Source organism: Ylistrum balloti, unplaced genomic scaffold, assembly GCF_031769215.1.
Source record: "Ylistrum balloti isolate Yb309-2 unplaced genomic scaffold, AGI_CSIRO_Ybal_v1 Utg369570, whole genome shotgun sequence".
Classification (NCBI taxonomy): Eukaryota; Metazoa; Mollusca; class Bivalvia; order Pectinida; family Pectinidae; genus Ylistrum; species Ylistrum balloti.
The window spans coordinates 101,035-126,062 of NW_026781866.1; the positions used below are offsets into that span (position 1 = coordinate 101,035).

Consider the following 25,028-nt stretch of genomic DNA (forward strand, 5'->3'; position numbering starts at 1 on the left):
TGATTGCAATAATACTGAATTCGAACAAGCCTGTACACCTTTACTGACCGAGTTGAACTTTTACGGTTATCAATGTTATTGCCGGAAGCCAATTACGCCATTGGTTGGATGCTTAATTGACGAACCGTCGTACGCTATATATGCCTTAATGAAGGTGCAAATAGTTCACATTTGAAAATGTTGTTGCTTTCTCATTCTAGTTTTGTGCCTTTATTTTCTCTTCAGAAAGTTCGATAAGGAAGTCAGCTTTCCATTTCAGGAGTAAATCAGTGAAATTCGAATTGAAATTTTGGAATTTTTCTTTTTACGGTATCATGGAATACACTCCTCAATATGTCCTTGCCTTTATGATTTCGCTTGGTATATTTTCAACAACGGCACAGAATTCTGTTTCAACCATTACCAGCCAGAACTTAACCAACTCGGAAAAAGCTACCTTCTTAGCAGATTATTTCCTGCAGCATGAGCTAGAATCTCACTATGTGTACGAGTCTGTTATGGCTTCTAGAGATATGATGAATCAAATTTCGTCCGGAAACACATCGGCATCCCAAGAACTCCTGGATGCCATAAAATCGTATGTTCTTACATCTCTACCAGGTTTCCTCAGAAACCCGATTGTTCAGGGTATATTTGAAGTCATTGCCGATGAGTTGGGAATAGCATTGCAAAACACCGATCTTAACATCATTTCATCTCAATTATTCTCTGATGAGGATATACAAAAATTATGCTCCGAATTCAACTATGTAAGAACACTGACGCGAAGTATCACAATCGCCAAGCCTCTTATTGAAAGGTATCGACAAGAAAATGATTCTACTGTCTTCATCATACTACTGAACAAGGCAATCGAGATGGCCGCTTACACGATTTCTACTCCAACATTTCAAACTGTCATGGAAATTGTGGTAGATGAACTTAGCCAAGGATTTCTTAAATCTGGTCTTCCAGAACGTATAGATGAAGAAGGAACCGGGTTTCTGAATGACGAAAAGAACACGTTATCTATTGTCAAAACTATAATAGAGAGTTCGAATATGGAGAGGCTAATGACGAGGTCTTACATTGCTAGTAAACCAGTCCTCGATTTACTTTACAAAGGGGATACGCTATTTCTTTTCGCCACATTCATGACCGCTACTGGAGCTTCACAAAATCCAGCGTATAACTATATGTTCGAAGTATTTGAAACAGATTTTATAAAGACATACAACAAACATGTCAATTCTGCTGGAGATGTTTCCTCACTGATCAATGATCCACTTAATAGCTATATAAATGTTATAGAAAAGATGAATGTTCTCGGTACATTTTCACCAATGTTTCGGGCTGCAAGTGCGCGTAATCTATTGCCTTACAATAGTTCGGCCGAGGAAGACAAGATCAGTGATATTTGTTACGAGGATACCATTCATTTCTTGGATGAAGCAAAAAATGAGAAGGCATGGGCATTGAAAAGTAAGTGTTTTTTCCAGTGATTTATTTTTCTGTCACATCGTTCGAAAGTAACAAAAATGTTCACTGCTAAATGCAAGAGTATGTATGTCCCAGATAGAAATTTATACTAAAATGAATGCGGAATGATGCTTTAGGCAATGTTTGCGATTTCGCAGATCATGAGCTTTCCCACTGTCTTTAGTAAACAGACGTTTTTCATAATTCTATAATTACGGTTGTTCTACCTTTAAACACATTTACATCATGCTGTCACAAAAATGTTTTAAAACGCTATAGCATTGTTTCTATTCGCCTGGAACTATAGTCTGGGGACCACATACTTCATCAGAAAATTAAATGATTAGATTTTGTTATCTTAAGCGACACAAAGCGAACCCGAAATGTGAATTATACCCGTTTTGAATCGAGTAAGATAAGGAGATTAAGTAAAATTTAAATGGCATTTTCTGCATCCGCTAAATCCAAATATTTTTTACGATAAACAAATATTTTCTTGCCCTAGAATATTGTTATTATCGTATCCATGATAGCAATGTTATTATTTCTCAATAACAAATAAATATAAAAACAGTAAGTAAGTTAGGAAGCACGATGATTTTACAACTTTGACTTCATCGATAATCATTTGTAGTGGTGGACTCCTTTGGAAAAATGCCTGCCGGGATGTCGAAAGGAAACCTCAATTTGCTTGGTTCAATGGATCAATGTGTGGAGGTAAGGTCCGAGATCAAAGCCAACAAAGTCCTTGGAACTGTCCGCTACCCAAGAAGCTTTGGAACTAGATTTTGCCGAGTCATTATACCAAGTAACGGATTCTCTGTAAGTTCCTTATGACTATTTTTATTTTGATATGTGTCCATGTATCCAATGACACTAATGCACTTTGAGCGGCGAATATTTCCCTTCTACATCTGTAAACAGTTATGGTTATCGTGACGGCTTCAAATTGCTAATTGACAACTAAATTTCGCAATCGCGTACAAATGTCACCTAGATGTGTACTTACTTAGATAAATGACAAATATTTTTAATGTGTAGTGTGATTCGCGTTTCATCTGAATTCATGTAAATACGTGATTTGTTTAAATTCTATAACAGTACAATGATGCATAAAATGTAAAGCACATTAAAGCAACTGTGCGAATGTGCATACTATTAATGTTTATATTATCATTCCTTTGGAAAGCAACGCTGTCTTCAATTACTTTTCGCTAATGAAACGTATGAATCCATTTAAATATGTTTTGCAATTAAAGAATTATCACACTAGTGCAAACAGGTTGGAAATAGGACTGATCTGAAAAAAATAAGGATTGCATGAAAGGAAGCTCTCTTAGTAGACTTGTTATACAACTAATACCGATAAAAGATGACAAATGAAAGACAATGGCAGTTATCCTTGTTTGAAAACGAACGATCTATGCATCAGGGTTTATAGTGAACGATAAATCACGTGTACACATGTCTACAATAAAGTAGTAACCTTGCCTCGCGAGCCCTTGGTGCGAAAAAGACTCGAAAATTTTACCGTAATCAATTAAAAAATTATTTACTTAGGCAATATCGTAACCTTGCATTAAAGGAAATGAAATCTTTTCCAGCAGCTTGATCATTCGTTTCTGGCATGAATGAATAACATGCCAATGAAAGTTATGTCATACATGTTTTCTTTTGTAAATAATATCAAATATATTTATCTATGAAAAATTTTAAGGCCTCAGGAATCACGGGAAGAATTACTTGGGGTGTATGTTTACCTGACACATGTACAAGCAGCGATGTGTACGGACTTATGAAATTAGGTAAGTTACTTCATCAAGATGACTCTTTTCCTTTCATTTTAAAACTATATTGTTGCAGGAAGAGGTAAGAAAAATACACTACAGTTTTGCTGTATTTGCACACATTGCTGTTTTTATATAAATGTCGGAGTTTCCTTGTCCATTCTGAAAAATAATTCATCACCTCCATGAAGATTGTACATGTAATCTTATGTATGGCGTTTTGCGTATCCATATATTAAATTACTCCCGTTATCAAGCAAATCACTATCATACAGAGTTAAAATGCATTACCGAGGGATAAGCAAGTTTGTTCAGAATTAAGTTCAAGAATGTTGTCTGTATCACCAAGTACGAACATGCAAGTATGCGTTATTAAAACAATTTGGAAGATAATCCCTCGTCAATGTATAGGTAATATTTAAAGTTATGTTTATATTTATAGCTGAACTAGTCGGTATATGTATTCAGTATATGTACAAGTAATTTCAATTAAATTTGAACTACTTCGCCAAAATACCCTAACCCTAACCTAAAGTGCAAAATTATTTTAAGCCATCCGTCCGGGTAAAGTGAACACCGAAGAAATCCCCCCACCCCCCGATTGATATGCAAACCCGCCTGAGTACGATATTTAAGAAACATGTTTCCTAAAGTAGATTTTTATTATTATTGTTACTAAAAGCTAGCCGCTAATATGTATTTACATAATCTGGCATTCACCAGTTTCATATCAAATATAATTAATTAAAAATGAAACAAAATAAATAAACTAAAAGTGTCCAACCTGAGCTTCGAACCCCCGACATAACCCGATTCCTTTGTTCAATTTATCGGCTGTTGGAACCACAGTACACTATCAACTTACCTCTAAATAATCTAGTACAAGCAGCTACTTAGATAACATATTTGTGTAGTAACTTATAATTCGTTTACAATCTTTGCAATTCAGTCTCTTCCAAACGCCTATATAAGCTAGTGCATCATGCAACATTTTTTAAAACAACATTGCGGTCTTGATGAAAAAATTGGATTCAATGGCAAATATCTTGGCAAGTCAACAATGGACATTGTTCTCGTTGTGTCGGTCCATTTAATTTAGTCAATATGTACTCGGATCAGTTGTTGGATATCCGTCATTGTCATTAACATAAAATTAGTAACATCATATAAATATTCATTTAATTATTTCTTTTACTTAACTATACTTTAGATCATTCTGAATTTCTTGTTATCAATGATATTTTTTCTTTCTTTCATCAGATGCGCTTGAAAACATCACTGGGAATGTAGAGAAGGTAGAGTGTCTAATAGAATCGGATTTATCGAAGGACCTACCGGCTATCATTACTTTGTAAGTTGGAAATATTCTGTTTTATCAGCATACATCTATGGACGGATTGTATCAACACGTGGTATTTACAATAATTTCATTCGGCTCATCGATTATATATATATATAATAGTAATTGACTGGCATCAAAAATATAAGTATTTCATAAATTAGATCCTCAGCTGTTTCTGATAACCCTTTTCTCGTATTTAGACAATTTTTTAATGAAAAAAAAATAAAAATAATAACTATGTATTGATGTACATTTCATATTTACAAAACAATTTCATTTATTATTAATGAAAATAATCCAGTCAGTAATATTAGCAAATCAGGAACGTGATTCAAGTACAATTGCACAAAATGGATAGCGTGTTTTATTTAAACATAACTAGTTATACAGGTCATATTAAACAATAAACAAAACTGTTTATACAGCTTTTCTGTCAACATAATGTTCTTGTTATCGTTTCCATATAAATAACTGACACTAGCATCTTTCCGTTATGTATCATGAACGTGTCTGTAACCTAACATCCATGACTTTATAGTAGAAGTTTGGATGTCTTTGGTAGATTTCATGAATTATCATTGCAAAGCGCAGATTTCAAATATGTAGATTCCGATTTGGTTGGCCACTTTGCCGGTTTTAGGGCGCGGAAACAAGTATTTCAGTTTCTTGATCTTTGACAAAAATCGGCTATTTGGTGCGCATTCCTTTCTAAATCAGGAAATCATTCGCGAAAATTTCCTCATTCTTACATAATGGCTTTAATGAGTTAAATACTAGACATTAGTCATATCAGAATTCAATTAATATTCAAACTTTTCATTTTTTCACACTCTTTAATTCTTTATATCAAAGTATCGTAAGATTACCTCTTACTTAATTTTTGCCGCAAGAATTATTATGAATGTCTGCTAATCAGGAAAATGAATTATTTTCCGTTACATATACGCCTGTATCAGAAAAAGAAATGCAGCATCAAACTGATTTTTTGCATTTATTTACTTTTTAAATCTTGCATTTCTAAAGATCATCACACGACTAAAAAGTTTCCTAATCACTATGTCTGTGCTTCTCAGAAGAGAAGTTCCTGAAGTATAATTTGGTGAATCATATTACTACCGATGAGACATTTATAATTACAGCATGACATCCATGTAATGTACATTCAACTCTAAACATACTTGATTGGTCATATAAGGAAAACGAACTTGTGAGTCTTGTACAATTGACTTCCAAAGAAAATTTAAATATTTTGACATGTGAAGATAATACATTGCATTTACAAACAATTGAATTGTTAATCTCATTCGAACTAAGAATGTTTCATTTCATAACAACACTAAATTTAACAATGTGCTGATATCATTCATCATTATTTTTCCAGAATAATCATCGGCTTTTTGGTATTCCTCTGCTTGTGTGGTACTATCTATGTCTCGCTGGAAGAACGTGGCATCATCAGTAATAATCAAGAATCTGTCAAATTAAATGGTGTTTTTAGTGCCTTAGATAGTAAGAAGGAAGGTGAATATGAACAAACTGAGGATTTGAAAAACGTTTCGGTAGAGAGCAACTGCACTACGAAAAATGGAGACAGGAGTTCCGAACCAAATGGACTTCATGCGGATGATGAGAAACCAGCGCCTGACACAACTCATCAAAACAGTGAAGTACAGCCAAATGATGTTTTAAAAAGTGAGGGCAGCACAGGAAATGAATCAACGAATCAGGAGAACAGCCTTAGCCGGTCAGGCAAGAAAGAAGGTATTTGAATTTCAGCAAATTGCATATGAAGCCGCTTCTAACAAAGTTAGTCTGGTCATTCGGTCAAGCATCTGGGATCTAGATTTGTTTAATATTTAAGCTTTTATGCACGGTTCTTTGAAGCATAATTATGAGTGTGCACCTTGACTTAATTATATACTAAATCACAACTAGTTGAACCAGTGTGAAGTTATTTACCCTGTTGTATAACTCAACTGACCTGGCAGAAAGTGGATCAATTGTCTAGATTCAAAGGGATGAGTAATTTATTTCATATGCTGTTATATTTCTTTAACTAGAACGCCCACTGGTAACGCACTTGCTATTATTCGCTGAAACCATTAGTTAGCCTCATATTCATGACAGTATTGAATTAATAGCAGTTGTACTTATACTTCTCTATCCGCCTTACCGTGTATCTGCACCCCTTCATCAGTCATTGACACCTTGGTATCTCCAGTTATTGTCGCCATGTATATATGACAATTGAAGAAAGACGCTAAAGTCACTGTCCTTTAGAGTGCAGCTTAGCATGTGGAAAATAGAAGTAGATGGCATACTGGAGGGTCACAGAAAGACTTCTCTGCGTATATCAATATTGTAGATACCACAAATATCATTACGTGAAGACGAAGTCAATGACGCGATGCCTTTTTTGCGACCTTTCGTATGACGGCACTGTTAATGTTTTGGTGTACAGATTAGTATCCCAGCGTCCAATCTCACCATCTCTCCCACAAGAAGCTGAACGCAGTTTAACGCAATGGATGTGAAACGGTTTTCAAGAAAACAAAAAATTACGTGAGCAGAATAACATCTGTGGCGCCATGAAAAGCTACAAACTATCAAGATTAACTTATAAATGTGTTGTCTGCAATCATTCAGAGAATATGCCGTGGCCAGGAGATGACAATAGCCATGAAACTTCATAAGATGTAATATCATTGCTCGCTCAAGGTATCTCATACCTAAGAAAACGCGGCACATCCTATGTCGGAGAAAATGAAAGAGCTTTGGTGTCAAGGGAGACATGCAAACCCCAGAAGACATATAATTCACAAGATTCGAACGCATTCTAGTCCCAGATCACAAAATGGGGATTACCTAATCATAGCATACAGCAAAATCATATTACCAACTGGGATGATTCAAATGTAAGGGATGGTAAAAATGTTAGCGACAAATCAAAGAAATCACACAGCGAACCAGAAATAAACAGGAATAAGTGAATGTTAGGCTATCGCACATCTGATTTTAAGCAAAGCGATTTCCATGGATAGTATGTTTTTACTACCTTATACGTCTGGATACTCGACTTATTTCACAATAATTCTATTGCCGTTTCGTCACACTACTGTCCACATTACTGTACATTTATGACATGAGCCGAAACGTCTAGTGAATTTAACCAACTCGAACACTGTATACATTGGTGCAAATACGCAACACACTGGTCATTTCTCTGATGAATGTGAAGTAACCCAATCGCTATACATAGTTTTCTAACAGGTTGTTATAATAACATCTATTCAGCTTACATTACGAGCCCGACGAAAATGTTCAAAAATAATTTGTTTACTTGTATATAAGAAAACTACATTACAAAAGAAAAGTAATACATTCCAATGTTCAATTCCCGCCTTTCACGACAACAGAAAATGTCTAGATTTAAGTCGATAAGGCGGTTCCCTTTATAAAAAAAAACCCAACTTGATATGAGTACTTAATCTACTTTTTGTTTATCTACTGTAAATCATTTTAATCAAAATATAAGGATTAAAAATCCGCTACGTCATAAAAGACGGTCATGGTGATAGTGGTCAAGTGTGTTCCTGGATTCTTGGTAGATGTCCCTTGATCTACATTAATCCTTTACTCAAATTTAGAAATAATATTTCTTCAGGATGCTGTTTTGAATATCTGCGTTTGTTGAACTATAACCTAAAAACAAAACCTGGGGTCTGAATGACAAATTGTATCCGTGCATGCTTGTAACTAAACTTACTTTGGCAATACTGCGCGAAGAAATGACATAATATGCCGCCAAAGCTGTCTTACTTTTAAAATCGTATTTCAAATTGCTTGTTGCAATTCCCGATAGTGGAAGCGACAAAATAATTCTAATAGTAACGAAATATAAATTATTCAACAAAGCTTCACGTTAAAGATGGCGGGAAAAGGTTGTCGACATGCATACTAAGATGACAAGTTTAAATCTCTATTTGAAACACAAGGTTTAAACCAAAATTCTTGTTTCACAAGATACAAATTACCATAGCCACTTCTTGTTTCAATTTCAGTATACTGACGTCTATAATAGTTCATTTTGCTAAGCATTATATTGTATTAACATCTTACAGCCAATCACTGCTTTTAAGATGAAATTACTAATTATTATTACAAATACTCGGAAAAAGTTTTCATACGTATTTCCATATGTAAAATGCCACTGTGTCAACGAAATGCCAACAGTTTTCTTTAAAAGTCCCAATACTAGGGTCATATGACGTATGAGCGGGCGGAGTGAAAAAAATGTCATAAACATAAATGGAAAAAAAAGAAGTATGTTCGCTAGGGGACGATGTTTGTCACACGACGTTTGTTTTTACCTATTCTATACGAGAAAATATTTGAAAATGAAAAAGGAAACCGAACGTCCAACATCAAACCCTTTAATCGTAACCGGTCACATCGCCCTAGTTGTTTACAGTACACCAATCTTGAGTTGCACCTTCACTTAATGATTACCTAACATTGTAATCGATACACATCACCTGAATATTATTTATTGGTAGAATATGTTGCACATGTGTAAATTCTACGAATTGGAAACACCTCTGATTAACAACCATTTGTTGCCGATTCACTATTGAACCTATATGCCGCCTTCGTTTGTCATTATGAACTTGATAGAGAGCCAGTGGAAGCAGAGGGAGTTTCAACATGATTTCGAAACAGAACGGTATTTTCCGAAAATGTGTTTCAAATAGTTTGTTTGAAGAAACTATCGATTTGTTTTGGTTAATCAATTTAAGTGATATATATATAGAAACATATACGTTGATATGAAATCTATGTTTATCTTTTGATAAAGATCGTTGGGAAGCTTTGCAATACTAAGTCAGGGAAACATGCGATACTGACTGATAATGCCAACACTATGGCGTCAAATTCTATAGACGGACGTTTTATTGGAATTTAATCTATATTTCTACACACAAACCTTGTACAATGCATGTGGTGAATTATTTCATTTAGTCACGACGTATTCGTTTTTATTCTATGTTAATGAAAATGTATTATATATAATCAAAGGCTTGTTTTGCTACAGGGATATTGATCAAGGTGATTAAGGCGTTTGCCCTACAAATTAACATCCCGAAGATACTAGCTGGAAAGACATCATCGAAGTCTATAAGTTGTTTGCATGGGATACGATTTATAACTATCACCTGGGTGATACTTGTCCATAGTTATTTTCACGGCTTGACTCATAATTACTTCCAAGTCTGGACATTGGGTAAGTACATGTAAGTCAGTGTGAGTCATGGGATGTTCAAGTTATCGACTTCAGTCTGATGTCGTGCTGCCTGGTATAATTTTGGGTTTGCATTTAAAAAAAAATGTTTTCTATACAAATATTGCCATTCCAGGATATCCCAATTATGCGAGGTTAGTGTTTATGACAGGTGCGTGTATTTTCAGAAACCCTTATGTTCTTGAAACCCTCCGTGTAATGGTTCGAATCTGACACCGACCTAAAATGCCACCACAAAAGTGTACTCCAAAATATCTTAACCTGGCATCCCTTACAGTCACAATATACTAACAAGGAGAGCATTGTAATAATTGACCATAATCTTGAATGGATGTCATAATCACCTTTGGTCTGGAGCAGGTTAAACAGGAACACACCTTTATTAAGCCAAATTGAATAGATTCAATTGTAACACACTATCAGAAAGTACCATAAAATGACATATTTACAAATCTCCCGAAATCAGCAAGATGTCCGAGTATATATATATATATAACAAAGAAATGCAAAACAATCATGTAATTTTATTTACAACAATGTATAATTACAATTACACAAATTAACGTGTGGCATATCATAATTCAATTTCGTGCTTACATTTTTTGTATGCAAGAAATTCCTTGTGGCCCTTTTCTGAGGAAATCTTTAATATCAGCAAACTCTCAATTATGTTTTCCACGTAAGATATCTCCCATCAAGGATGAACTCCAGTAACCATGTGGATCTAGATGTTGCATGATACGTTTGTTCCGTTCACATACACATTATAATTAGGTTCTTTAGAATAACGATTTTTTCTGGAGTTGTTTGGGTTTGTGTCAAAGGCGTCACAGAGCCATCTTTTCAATTATGCAAGTGGTTCGTAAAATGATCTAGATGCAATTCATTGTGTCCACACATGGCATTTAACTTTTTATTATTATTTGGAATCATACTAAACAGAAGAAAAATAAATGCTCATGTTAATATATTTTATTTTATTTTTTATTTTTTTATTTTTATTATTTTTTATTTTTTTATTTTTATTATTTTTTTTTTTTTTTTGTAATTTGTTTTCAGTAAACCCCAGTGATTACTTGGAATTGAAGCACAGTTTTACGTTCCATGGAGTGATGGCTTCGAACTCGGCCGTCGATACGTTTTTCCTGTTGAGGTAAGAATGACAAAATGAATGATTCAACGATGGTGATAATGTTTATGGCGGTTAGATTGCTTTCTATTCTACACACTGTGTATCAAGCGCTCTCTAATATTTAAACATACACAAGAATGAGAAACATCTAAGTTATTTGTTATTGAACGGGACTTTAGCGCTATGTCGGCGTACATGGCTTGATGTATGTCATCAAGTTTGCCAAAAGTGGATAAAAAATATCCTGAACGATATATGAAGCAAAGAAAAACTTCGAAAAGAAATGAGTTATGCTATTATCATCATATCATTTCTAAAAGTATTAGAATTCAAACTCATCTTTTCGTTAAACATTAAAATGAAAAGCTTGTCAATTCAACCAGTTTACAAATAGAACACAGGCGAATAACATTTTAACAAGGTTTATAATAAGATACAGTCGAGCCGAATAATGGGGTAAACTTCATTAAACAATCGTACGTGATTCTAAGGACCTGATTTTAAAACCTAGCAGGAGACTGAAGAAAATCCAAAGCATTCGCTAAAATTTCCAGATATATATTGGAAGGTACACATAATTCAATAGACTTAGTAATTTTCATAAATGAACGTTTTACATGTGTAAATTCTGAGCCGTGCCACTATTTAAATAAATTCAAACACGTACTCCTGAACAGAACCTTTTTTTAAAATTAGAATCAAATCTAAATTCAATACCTTATATATTATTGCGTTTTTTTGTTTTTGTTTTTTTGTTTTTTGTTTACTGAAAAGGCTTCACATCAGCTTCGAATATCCTGTTGTTCTCTCACAGAAAAAAGACTTTTGTTAAATGTTGTTATGAACTATGTAACGTGATCGTATTCATGCCATAGATAAATGTTTCTTGATATCATTCTAAATGGGGACTTGCTGACAAACTTGTGATGACTTTGTTGTGGTTATATATTATATATTTCTGTATCACCTAGTGGCATGTTGCTGTCATACACTCAGATAGATACCTTGACAAAGCTGATGAAGAAAGTGAAGGGATCCAGAATAGGAGTTTATGCCTTTCACTATTTCTTCCATAGACTTTGGAGGTAAGTATGCTTGATTGTAATACTACAGTCTGTTATCCATTGTAACCTAACAAATAACGTCATGCATACACTATATATGAATATGTCATTTTAGGTTAACGCCGTTGTACGTAATGGTTTTGCTTATCTACGCAACACTGACAGAGCACTTGTCGAACGGACCGCTTAAGCCATTTGAATTCGCTTATCGCCAATACTGTAAGAATAATTGGTGGACAAATATGTTATACATCAACAACCTCATCAAACGGCAAGAACAGGTAACACAATATTTAACTTTGCGTACATTCAACAAATGCTTCAACAATTTAAGACAAGGACCTAGGTTTTTTTTTATTTATACCTGTATATTCATTATATTTTTTTATAATATTTAGGTATATGGCAAGTCATTTGTTGTAGAAAAAATTATATCATAATATTTCAAAGTTATTATTATTATTACATTCTTAACGGCCCGTCAAGACATTAAATGTCATTATGGCCATCAAACGGTGAAACACACAGCGGTCCAAAAGGAAATAACATTAAACAAACCAAAAGGTAAAAGACAAATGTTAAAAATTGGTATTTTAACACAAAAGATTAAAATGGTACGCCATAGTCTATTATACAGAACAACATCTTTCAGGTAACGTAGAATTTTACAAATCTCAACAGTTTCAAAAGGGATTTTTGACATGTAATGTTACGATAAAAACGTTCTCGAGAAGACGGGTCACTGCAGTCCAATAAATAACGATGAATAGCTCATTACATCCTATGAACCACGGATTAGCTTCGCCTTTCAACATATGTGAATGTGTAAGGTATGTATGACCCATTCGAAGACGGGCAAGGACAACTTCGTCTCGGTGGTTGTCCCTATAGCCTGGAGACCAATCACCGATAACAGGTTTAACGGAGTGCAATTTGTTATTGGTATATGTATTCCGATTCTCCTGCCAGTGAGCTTTTAAAACTTGTTTAATAATTTGGTTTAAAATCGGTAAAATGAAGTCTAAAAACTACAGGTGGTAGCGATTAAGCTTCCTTTGCTGCAAGATCTGCTTTTTCATTGCCTGGTATTCCCATGTGCCCAGGAACCTAGCAATACGAAAGTTGAAAGCAAGTTCATGATATAGTATTAAGGACTTTGTAGAACAGAAAGAGATTCTGAATGGATAACAGCTCTCATTACTGTATTTCTATATATTCAAGGGCGAGGTAGATAGCTCGCGCTTCTGCCGAGAATATTGAGGCGGTGTTCAGTAGCCGGCATCCATAGGTTCCATCTTGTGTAACCATGGCAGCAGCAACCTTATCATTATCTTTTGAACCATCAATATATAAACGTTTTATGTCTTTTATGTCGAGAAGGATGAACGAAAGATGTAACTGTCTGTGTCTGATTTAACCATTTCATGAAGTGAAATGTCAACTTTAGGTGAATTCATGAGCCAGGATGGAATTTCTATCGTTCCAAATGACTGAATTTGGTTAACATCAATATTTGTGTTTTGAAAAGGGCGGAAATTCGAATACCAAATGATGGAATGGTCTTTGGTTTGCCTTGAAACAAGGTTTTATATTTTGGATCAAATACAGGGGGAAAGCAGGATTTTAAGGATTTGACTTTCGCTGAATGGCGTATTGCAAAGCCAATTTATTTCGACGGCTACATAGTGATGGTTCGTTAGCCTCTACATAGAGGCATGCTGTAGGTGTGGTTTTAAGAGCTCTGAAAACGAATCTGAGACCTTGGTGATGTACAGTGTCTAATAATTTTTAATATGAAGGTCTAGCTGATCCATACACGATGGAACCGTGGTACAATTTTGAACTAATAAGGGCTCTATAGAGTCTTAGCGAATATTTTCTCTCAGCTCCCCAATCAGTGTGGAACTCAACCTTTAGAATATAAAGTGCCTCAAGGCATTTGGCTTTAAGGTATTATATGTGTGGAAGGAACGACAATTTCGTTTGCTCAACAACCGGAATGGGTACACCACAGAAAGACAGATTTGGATCGTCGTATTGTTTCCGAATTTGACAAAAATGCATACAAACTGTTTTTGATTGTTAACGTTTAAAACTATTTTCATCTGCCCAAACTTGTAGTCGATTCAAACATTGTTGTAGTTGTCTTTCGAAGGTATTCATATGCTTAGACCGATAGCATATGATGAAATGATCAACATAAAGAGCGCCCTCCATTGAAGGGGATACTGTTTTGACAATACTGTTAATTTTAAGTCCAAAAAAAAAGTGTACCCGAAAGAATACTACCTTGTGGTACTCCCATTTTCTGCTGATGGACATCAGAAAGGGTCGTTCCATTCCGGACTTGAAATACTCTATCTGATAGAAAATTTGAAATAAAATTTGGTAGATTACCTTCAATACCTATATCGTGCAGATCTTTCATTATGCCGTATTTCCACATTGTGTCGTAAGCCTTTTCCAAATCGAAGAAAACAGCAACCAAGTGCTCTTTCTTTAGAAAAGCCTCACGCACAAATGTTTCAAGTCTAACCAAATAATCGTTGGTACCTCGCTTAGATCTAAAACCACTTTGTAGGGGTGATATTATGCGATTGGATTCCAGATACCAAATTAATCTTGAATTTATCATCCGCTCTAGAATTTTACAAATGCAACCCGTAAGTGATATTGGGCGGTAACTGGAGGGATTTGTTGTATCTTTACCCTGTTTGGGGACAGTTGCCATTTTCCATGACTTTGGGACATTTCCCGATCTAAAAATATAGTTGAAAATATCTAGAAGTATTTTTCTAATGATGACTCTGGTAAATGTTTTAGGAACTGATAGTGAATATCATCAGGTCCTGTTGCAGAGTCATGTGATTTTTCAACGATTCTCAAAGTTGTAACAGTGAGAAAGGTTAATTGTAAGTTTCATTACTTTAAGAAGAGAATTTCAATTTAGATTTTTCACGCGTGGTCTTAATTTTTTGAAATTGTTTGGAATGATTATTTGCAGACGAATTTTTGGAAAAAGCAGATCCTAAAGCATTTGCAATATCAAATTTCGATGTGGCTAATTTTCCATTAGTTTTCAGATTCGTTTAATCATTTCCCATACCTTTCTAGTCGCTTTTGGGGTTGTTTTTGAATCGCCTCAAAGCGGTTTTCCTATTTCATATAGCTTTATCACAATCTTCATTAATCCAGGGGGTTTTTTATTGCGTTTTCTTTTGGATTTTGATATACATTCTTCTGCTATCTCAAGAAGTTCGGTAGGAAAGGATTTTATCGGGTCTTCTTAATCAGTAAATCAATGGTGTTGAAAAATTTTGGTACTTAGATGTACAAATTTACTCCAATCTGCTTTATATAATTTCCAATGGGGCACACGATCGCTTTCTGTGGATCCACAATTACCTAGAAATATTGGTAAGTGGTCGCTTTCACAGAGATCGTCATGTACCGTACATTCGAAATCGAGTAATAAAGATGGGTGACATAAATTTAAATCAAGGTGCGAGAATGTTCCGGAGGAGTTGAAGATTAATTATTGTAAAGACAAAGGTTATTTTCCAATATAATTTTTTCAATTTTTGTTCCTTTGTCATAAGTGTCGAGTAACCCAAAAGTAGGAAAGGGGAAGGCAGTTGCGAAATGAGTTCGTCTAGTTGTTCGTAAAGTCAGAGTTTGGAGGGAGATGGATGGAGCATACTGTTAGCGTTCTATGGAGCGTAACACTAACAGCAGTTGCCTGGAGGTCTGTATTTAATGGTATGTTTCTGTGAGGAACATGATTGTCGACCAGAATAGTAACTCAGCCGGTTGCTTTGTTGCCAACAGGACCGAAACAATTAAATAATGGAAAATTTCTAAAATTGATATTTGTCTCGGCTCTGCTGAGCGTTTCCTAGAGACAGATTACACTAGGGTAATGTTCCTGAGATAGTCGAAACATTTCATCAATATTGGATCAGAGACCTCTACAATTCCATTGGATTATTGTATCCATTATGACTAACAAAAATAGAGATAAGTGGCGGGGCCATTGTTAATTAGCTAGACTATTTATTTAACCTAAGGAGATCTTGGAGGATCTAGAAGTAGCTACCTGGTACTCCTTATCCTCAAGAGAGCCAATTTTGTTGGAGGTGTGAATTGGGTCGTCAGATATTTTTTTTTTATTTTGGTTCGTTTTTCACTTTTGGAGTATTGGGGGCAGGTTTTGATGGTAACTGAGGGTTCTGATTCTGTTTTGATGGTGATGGTGGTGGTCGAGATGACTGTTGAAGAAGGTTTTGATGTAGCAAGCCGAATGCCAGAAAGATTGTCGCATGCCATGTCAGTCTGTGTACCTCATCACATGTCTGTGTTGCAGCATCACGGGTCTCCACGATCATAATACCACCTTTGGTACGACTGGCATAGGATGGACCCGACATAGGTATTTCAACAATCTTTCTTGCTTCGAGGAAAGTATTGTTGTTTGTATAAGGATTTCTTTTTCCCTGCGCCAAGCAGACCAATCTCTTGAATATGCTGGATGCCTTCCACCACAGTTCGCGCTGTGAGCTCGACCATCACAAGCACCATCTGCCGACCCATCTTCGTGGCCCGCAACTCCACATTTAGCACACACTTTCTGTGTTTTACAGTTATCAGAATGATGACTTAATTTCTTGCAACCAAAGCATCGCAGTGGATTTGGGATGTAAACATCCCAAGGCTTGGCATGACCAGCCGATTGATCATTGAGGACCACAATGACCACTCATCTTACTGAGATAGAGGCAAAAAAAAGTATTGGGGGAAGGTCATGCGAAATTGCTTGAGAATAAAGCGCAAACCACCTAACCGTCCCCTCAACCACCAGGATCATTTCTCCCAGTACTAACGGGACGCAACCAACGGCACACAGGTTGCCCCTTTTAGTGGATTTTTACCACATGCAGAGGGTACAGCGGATATATTCTACCCCCTATCCGCAGGGGAGGTGTTTTGAAAAATACTGATCTGCTCACAAAGAAGCAGATGAAGCTTTCCTTCTTTTCTTTTGCTCTTTTTCAAAGATATGCTTTTGATTCGAATTTGATTTTAAAATATTGTTGACATTTCTGTATTTTATTGTTATTTCTGATCTATTTTGTAATGCTTTTTCTTTAATTGTATCTGTTGTTTGATTTTAATAGTATATTAAAACCAAACTAAATATGGAAAATGTTTATTGATTTTTTCTTTTTATGTCTGCATGCCATTATTCTCCTTGAATGTTCAGGTTTTAATGGCGTTGAAAGAGAAAACACAACATATCTAAATTTTGTCTTATTATTAGATCAAAACCAAACGACAACATACAACCTTCTTTTACATGTATATCTTTTTTTTAAAGAATAGTTATAAACCGTGTAGTATTCCAACAACTTATTTTCTGACTGGTGCAGTAGGCTTGGACTGCACATTGATACTAATAGAGCCTTATCTGATAATTTGGTACAGTCTCGAGCAAACAGGCGACGACTGACACGTATAAAGCGGCTGTCACTTTGTTGATTCTCTGTTAGTGAAGTTACAAATGGTGTTAAATGAATTAATACCAACATCGTTAATCTCCTACAGGTGTCATCTCTTACCGATGTGGCCTGTAAAATATCTACACAGTATATATGTTCATACGCTTATCAGAACAAAAAAGCGACCTACTTCTTTCATCGGCAATGGAATGATTGTAGTTAAACAGCTTCATTTAGGTTGCATAATCCAAATACGTAAATGTGTTAAGAATGTCTTTTGAATTTCTTTTGTGTTTTAATCCTTACAGTGCATGGGATGGTCTTGGTACCTGGCAAATGATATGCAGTTTTATACAGTGTCTCTAGTTATCCTCCTGCTAATGGCTTTGTAAGTATACAGTGCTTTTACAGTTGTTACAATGTATAACATACTCATGTCAAATTTCAACTGTGAGAGCAGGAACCATTTCAACTGTTTGATAGCAATATTATTATTACACCTCTTGCAATCTTTTATTTTCTTCTAATTTTATGCATTGTGGTTTTGCTATTTCATTATTTTGACTCCAATAACATGTGCCAAGTGTGTAAATAATTATCCCTACAATTGTTATTATTACAAACATTAGCTGAAAGATTTACTGCCTGCTGTTTACTCAACAAATCACGATTAATCTACGATATACAGAAATGCAGAATTTGAAAGTGGCTAGGTTAGATCTCCAGAAAATACCAGGGTCCAATACAAATAAAATAACAATATTCTTTATCTATATCAATATATGAAATTTCATAGGAATATTCTTCAAAAGTTGGACAAAACATGAAATGCTGAAAAGACTCCTTTAAGACAGATATAGATACATTACACAATAATACAACATTTAACTTCATTGACATACAAGTACATTTATAGAGGTATGGATTTTTATTGACCAATTAATTTCACGGAATAATGATAAAGGCAGCTACTATGTACCTTCAGTAAGTTGGACGTTGTGTGATGCCAATTACATATCAGGAAACTGTACTTTATACCATTTTATATTTGTATTATTACGTGATATTTTCTTGTGTTTCTCATGTTCAACACCTCAGAATACAGGTGACGGACTTTATTTCTGGAAATTTGCCGTCAAATGCATGCCAAGCTTGATTCAGTTAAAGAAGTGCATTTTCAGAATATAGACAAATATGCCTCCCTATTTAGGTATATTTGAAAAGTTGAATGTTGATGAAAATTATAGGGAATATTTATGGTCGACATTTTTTTTTTTTGTGCGTTTGATATGAAAGTTCACATGTTGGGTGTCGTCGATAAGACGGACGACGCTTTCTCTTCCGGAACACCTGATCTTATTCTCCTTGTGTTTTTTCAGATGTCACCATGTTAATCTTTCTTTTGTTTAGCTTTTGTACTCTTTGTACGGAATTTGGATTTGGGTTATGATTCTATTGACATTTTGGTATTTTCTTGAGTTTCTTCATTCCTCTTTCGCATATAATTTATCTATAATAAGGGCTCTTACCATATCAGTCCGTAAAGAACTGAGCAGCTGCATTACGTAGGTAATTCTTTATTTGCTTCTAGTGTATCTAAATGTTATTTTGTGCTGTATGCCTTAAATACAATATTTAAGCGCTGAAATCTATTATAAACTGTAAATATGTATCTTTGTGAATGTGCATATATATGACCAAGGAAACGAGTGTTTGTTTTTAAAATTAAGTGGCACAGGGAATAGATACAAATAAAGAGTAAAAGAATAACCAAGTAACGCCCGAAACAGAAAGCAAGATTTTACGAGCTGATGAAATGCCATGCATTTATAGTAACTATCATGTTGAATAATCATATTTACGGATTGTCAGGAAACTTTCGGTAGGAATCATAATCAGTGTATTGGTGATGCTGAGCGGTATTGGTATAGCAATGTGGAGACAGTACATCTTCAACGGAAACCTTTTGCGGTAAGTATGATATTACAAATTATCTTTATATCCTGCTCCACGTTAACCAGTTTCTTATACATTGGATAGGAGTCATGTAATTAATTTGTAAATAAATTACCAAACCATTATGTACCATAGGCTGGATAAAATAAAATCCCACAGAAAAGCATACATCTATGGATACTGGCAAATAATCGATACACATATCACTATGAAATGAAAAATGTTCTGATCAATGTCGTCAGATGTATACTATTCCGCAAATATGGTGATGAATATAAGGAAGCAATATGTTGTCAAGACCCCAGGCTTAATAAAACTCTAACCTGATAAATCGTGAGAGACCTGATAAACTTGTCGATTCTGACCTTATGTATGACAACTAAAAAGTACCTTCCCTATTTGTAGTGGTTCCCTTGTTAATCACATTGTTGTGATTTTAACTTCCAATATAGAATAGCTATGATACTGAATTAACGCGGCACTATTTGTTCCTTAGATCTATATTAAGTTAAAATGTTGTATCTACAGGCGATTTGAGGACGGTGGTGCCTATTGGGAGAATATTTACATTGCTCCTTGGTGTCGAGTTGCGGCTTATATGGTAGGAATTCTATTCGGAATTTTTATGCGGAAACGTCCAAGGAAACCATTTAATAAGGTAATAATATCGATATTTTGTCTTATTTTCAATGAACTGGTTTTTTAATGTTTAGATGTCACTACATTGATCAATCCTAGAAATGTGAATGAAATGGGCTCATAACGAGGCTCTATCTTTAACTATACTTTTTCTTTTTTCAAAACCAACTCTAGATTTCCGACGCTGTATTTAGTTGAGAGGTCGCTTGGGAGAAAGATTTTGGGTTTTGTCCCTGGTCTAGATTTTAATACTCACAACTTAACGCTCATGATGTGGTACTCTTACGACGGATTTGCTCGTTTGCAGTATAATTTGACCGGGAGAGTTGCGTGTTTGTGAAGCATATTCCAGTTTAGTAACTCTATAACGTCGGTACCATTCCGTAATATGAGTATTACTTAAACTAATGTATATCAGCTTTTCGAAACACATGTACATATTTTCTAATGACTCCGGTAGATGTTTTAGGAACTGATAGTGAATACCATCAGGTCCTGTTGCAGATTCGTGTGATTTTTTCAACGATTCCCGAAGTTCTAACATTGACAAAGGTTGATTGAAAGTTTTATCGTTTTCGGAAGAAAACATCATTTTGGTTTTTTATCGCCTGGTCTTAATTTTTATTTTTTTAAATGATTATTAACAGGATTCTATCGGGATCGCTCTTTGTGGATCCACAATTATTTAGAAATGTTGGAATGTGGTCGCTTCCATAGAGATTGTCATGCATCGTCCATTGGAAATCGAGTAACAAAGATGGGTGACATCAAGTTAAATCAAGGTGCAAGAATATTTCGGAAGAGGGATGCCAATAAGTTGGAGATTTATTATTGCTTTTTCCCAATATAAATTGTTCAATTTTTGTTCTTCTACCATTAGTGTCGGGTGAACCCCAAATTTTGTTATGACAATTAAAGTCGCCCAAAAGTATGAATAAGGAGGCAGTTGCGATAGGATTTCGTTAAGTTGGCTGTTCGTAAAGTCAGAGTTTAGAGGGAGAATATTTCGGAAGAAGGATGCCAATAAGTTGGAGATTTATTATTGCTTTTTCTCAATATACATTGTTCAATTTTTGTTCTTCTGCCATTAGTGTCGGGTGAACCCCAAATTTTGTTATGTCAATTAAAGTCGCCCAAAAGTATGAATAAGGAGGCAGTTGCGATAGGATTTCGTTAAGTTGGTTGTTCGTAAAGTCAGAGTTTAGAGGGAGATGGATGGAGCATACTGTTAGCATTATATGGAGCGTAACACTAACAGCAGTTGCCTTGAGGTCTGTATTTAATTGTATGTTTTTGTTAGGAACTTAGTTGTCAACAAGGATAGTAATTCCACCAGTTTCTTTGTTACCAACAGGACCGAAGCAATTAAACCATGAATATTTTCTTATATTGATTTTTTTGGTTCTGGTGAGCGTTTCTTGGAGACAGATTACACTAGGGTTATGTTCTTGAGACAGTCGAAGAATTTTATCAATATTGGATCGAAGACTTCTACAATTCCATTGAATTATTGTATCCATTATAACAGGACGTGCAGGATGATAAAAATCACAACATAGCGTCTATCCACCAAACAGCAAACAAGAATTGCAGGATATTTCACTCAGAGAAATTGAACAAAACAAGCAATGAGAGGTTTGAGAATACATACGATACCTTTCGGAGCATACAATTCTTGTCCAGCACAGGTTTATATTCAAACACATCGCGAGACTGTTTGTGACGTGGCAGTACTCGAGTTTAGCGCAAGGAGCTCAGTTTTTTTTTTTTTTTTTTTTTTATATATATATATATTGATGAAGTTAACCATTTGTTTAAATTTTGATTGATTTTCATTGTGCTTCCGAGGTACGTATTTATAACATTGGTTCATTGACAGATGATTGGCTTTGCGGGTTGGACTATCGCCACAGCAGTCGCTCTGACACTGAAGTACTCGATATACTCATTCAATAGGGAGGGAGGGGAACCATGGACCAAACTACAGAACGCTTTCTACGAGGCTTTTGACCGACCTGTCTGGGCGATGTGTGTTGCCTGGGTTGTTTTTGCATGTCATAACAACATGGGAGGTAAATGAGAATTATTTTAAAAAATTAGATATCAACGTTTTAGATTGTTTGAATGAAATAACATTTCATATTGTTGCATTCACCGCGCGGACTCTGTTTGAAAACTGACGTTATGGCTTTATTCTCTTTTCAAATTGAAGATAATCGTAGCAATGGTCAGAGGCATCATGATAAATCTAGCGGATATGACTTCACGTATGGATACTTTCCAAACACCTTTTCGTGTCCATCTATTTCGAGCTACCTTATATTCTCTTTCTCTTTCCGTGTTACGAAAATTCAAATGGATTCAGTTTATACTGTTTCTGACCTGTGGATACTAGCTACGAGACTTCATAAAATATTGAAGATGTAACACAACTCTGGTTTTCAACCTGTTCTTAACCATGATCCCCAAATAACTCACCATTTAGGAAGGTTGAGTTTGTAAATAAGGGAGGGATGCTATAAACATCAGCGATATTTTACACCGGACGTCTGTACATGCTAATATTACACGATACTTTCAAAGCAGAAATATCTCTATAATTCCCTCTAGTTACTCCAAACCCATCGCATCCAAACTTGTCAAATGATTAACTATAAACAGACACTGCAGCAACTGAATGCAGATGATCTTAGACGTAGTCCTCTGTCAGCATGTTCTTCTACCTTTACTTATAACTATGGTGAGATGGGCACATAGCAACTGATGATTTAAGCACCATTCAATTTGTAAAGCTACAAGAGAATTGTATGAAGGGTATTGGATACCGTGAAACCTCTTCTGTTACTTGGAGTATGAATTTCAAGACACGTGGATTCTGTTGAAAATTATGCCACAAAATGGATGAAACAAGAACCTGCTTCGTTGGATTCATTTTCTGAATGTTTTAGATACTCTCGGTCCATCATTTTAAAAGACTTTGAAGTCTAAAACTAAAATGAAAACAAACCACATGTCAGCTTTGCTCGATCCACACTTCCAGATTTATAAGATCGATATTGTGCCAGATAAGGTGTCTAATAACTTGTCTGCTCTTCTGTTGGATAACTTGATATTGTTTTTATACGAGGCTGAATTTATCGAAGATCATTGAACTAGGGCAACATATGCGTAGTCATTTAATGTCACTTTCAGATATATTGGTCTTAAAATCGTCTAAAAAACGAAAACCAACATCGGCAGATTTCCAATAAGATGATTGTAAAACGTGATTATTTCAACCTCTAAATCGAGTATTTTTAATTTCTGGATAGCAACATTCCTGCATCGCTAACCTATGGTGTTGATAAGTCACAGTTGATTTGATATTCAAGGGCCTGTTCCCATTATGACGAATTACGGACGGACAAATTCGTTATACATGATTTTAAAAGATGCAAGGTGGCGGAAAATACAGGGAAATTTTACGGTCGTCGAATTGATGTCATTAAGAAATGTTCTATTTCTTTAAGCAAGTATGATGCTGCATGTATTTGATAACGTGTAATTATCAACTTGGATTGAGCAAGGTTTATATTCATCGATGAAGTAGATGTGTTTTCCTTGTACTCATTCATGATTCTCCGTGTAATTCTTTCTTTTGTTCATATGTTGCCCTAGTTCAATGGAATTTGAGTTTAGTTTATGATAATGTTGAATTGTTGGTAATTTCTTGTTATTGTTTTCACACAACATACATTTTTACCTTGTAAATGCATGATTAATACATAAGGTTTTATTTAATCGCAATAATTTAAGTAGAATCCTAGCACATTTCATTTCCAAACAAAGTAACGGGTAATTGCATTTTGCAATTAGATGATTGAATATTATTTTGCTCAAACAAACTTGTTATGGGCTCTAGCATTCTTTGATTTTATTATTGAAATTCTTAATTACTTGGTTACTTAGAGTACTGATAGTGTACTGATATGTCGTTTATATGCAGTGATATAACTCTCACGAGTCTCCTTTAGGGATGTTTCTTCGCCAATCGTTTGTCTGTTAGTCTAACATAAAGATTCTGCAGCTATTTCCATCATTCATCAATATAATGGTTGTTGGATCTCGTCTTAAGCTTTTAATTTGTATTTTTGTATTCTCATTACATGACGTTTTATCTATTTCATAGGTCCAGTCAACTCCCTCCTGTCTTGGAAAGGCTTTGTCCCTTTGTCACGCCTGACATTTTCCTGCTACCTTATTCATCCCGTTGTGATGCTGGTGCATGGATTCTCACGGCGTGCCCTGTTTTATGTTACTGACTACAATATGGTACGTCTTTTACATGTCTTAAGAGGATATGCCTACAATGCACGTTTACGTATCTGTCACTTGTGTGTTTGAATAAAACTATTTGGGTAAATGTTCGAAAAAACCCAGCGGAATTAGACTACAAAGTTTTAATGTCTAATTGGAGTTCACAAAACATGACAAACCTAGGTTCATTTATATTTGTGTTCCGCTTTATGTTGAACTCATCGGAGGAGTCGACCACTCATTAAAACATGAACGTTTTGCAAACCTTTGCTTTAACATTGTGTATGACATAGCACAAATGTTATTTCATATTTCAGGGTCCAAAAATTTACCATATAAAATTTAGTCATAGAATTTTATCAAACCTTTATATTACATTTCAGGTCCATCTTTTCCTTGGAAACCTCACAGTGTCCTTCATGTCTGCTTTTTTGTTGACGGTGACAATTGAATCTCCTTTCATAGCGCTTGAGAAATTAATGTTTTGAAAATATATTCTAATGTAGTCTATTAGACATATTTATCAGAGAACAAAGACAAACAGATGATAAAAGAAATGA

The 25,028-nt window shown here is 35.0% G+C and overlaps 1 protein-coding gene across 1 annotated transcript; it reads left to right on the forward strand.

The window, feature by feature from the left end:
• Positions 1-314: 314 nt before the first annotated feature.
• Positions 315-24,956, forward strand: LOC132562526 (O-acyltransferase like protein-like). The gene is made up of 15 exons (XM_060227304.1): positions 315-1,461; positions 2,093-2,284; positions 3,183-3,263; positions 4,506-4,596; positions 5,969-6,348; positions 9,680-9,868; positions 10,946-11,039; positions 11,990-12,103; positions 12,198-12,363; positions 17,886-17,965; positions 19,450-19,548; positions 20,062-20,191; positions 22,052-22,244; positions 24,341-24,483; positions 24,852-24,956. Exons 1-15 carry the CDS (start codon positions 315-317, stop codon positions 24,954-24,956), a joined length of 3,204 nt encoding a protein of 1,067 aa, XP_060083287.1.
• The last annotated feature ends 72 nt before the right edge of the window (positions 24,957-25,028 follow it).

Coding starts and splice junctions, on each gene's coding strand:
- LOC132562526 (XM_060227304.1), top strand. CDS start 315: ATGGAATACACTCCTCAATATGTCCTTGCCTTTATGATTTCGCTTGGT. Junction 12,104..12,197: donor TTCTTCCATAGACTTTGGAG/GTAAGTATGCTT, acceptor ATGTCATTTTAG/GTTAACGCCGTTGTACGTAA. Junction 17,966..19,449: donor ATCCTCCTGCTAATGGCTTT/GTAAGTATACAG, acceptor ACGGATTGTCAG/GAAACTTTCGGTAGGAATCA.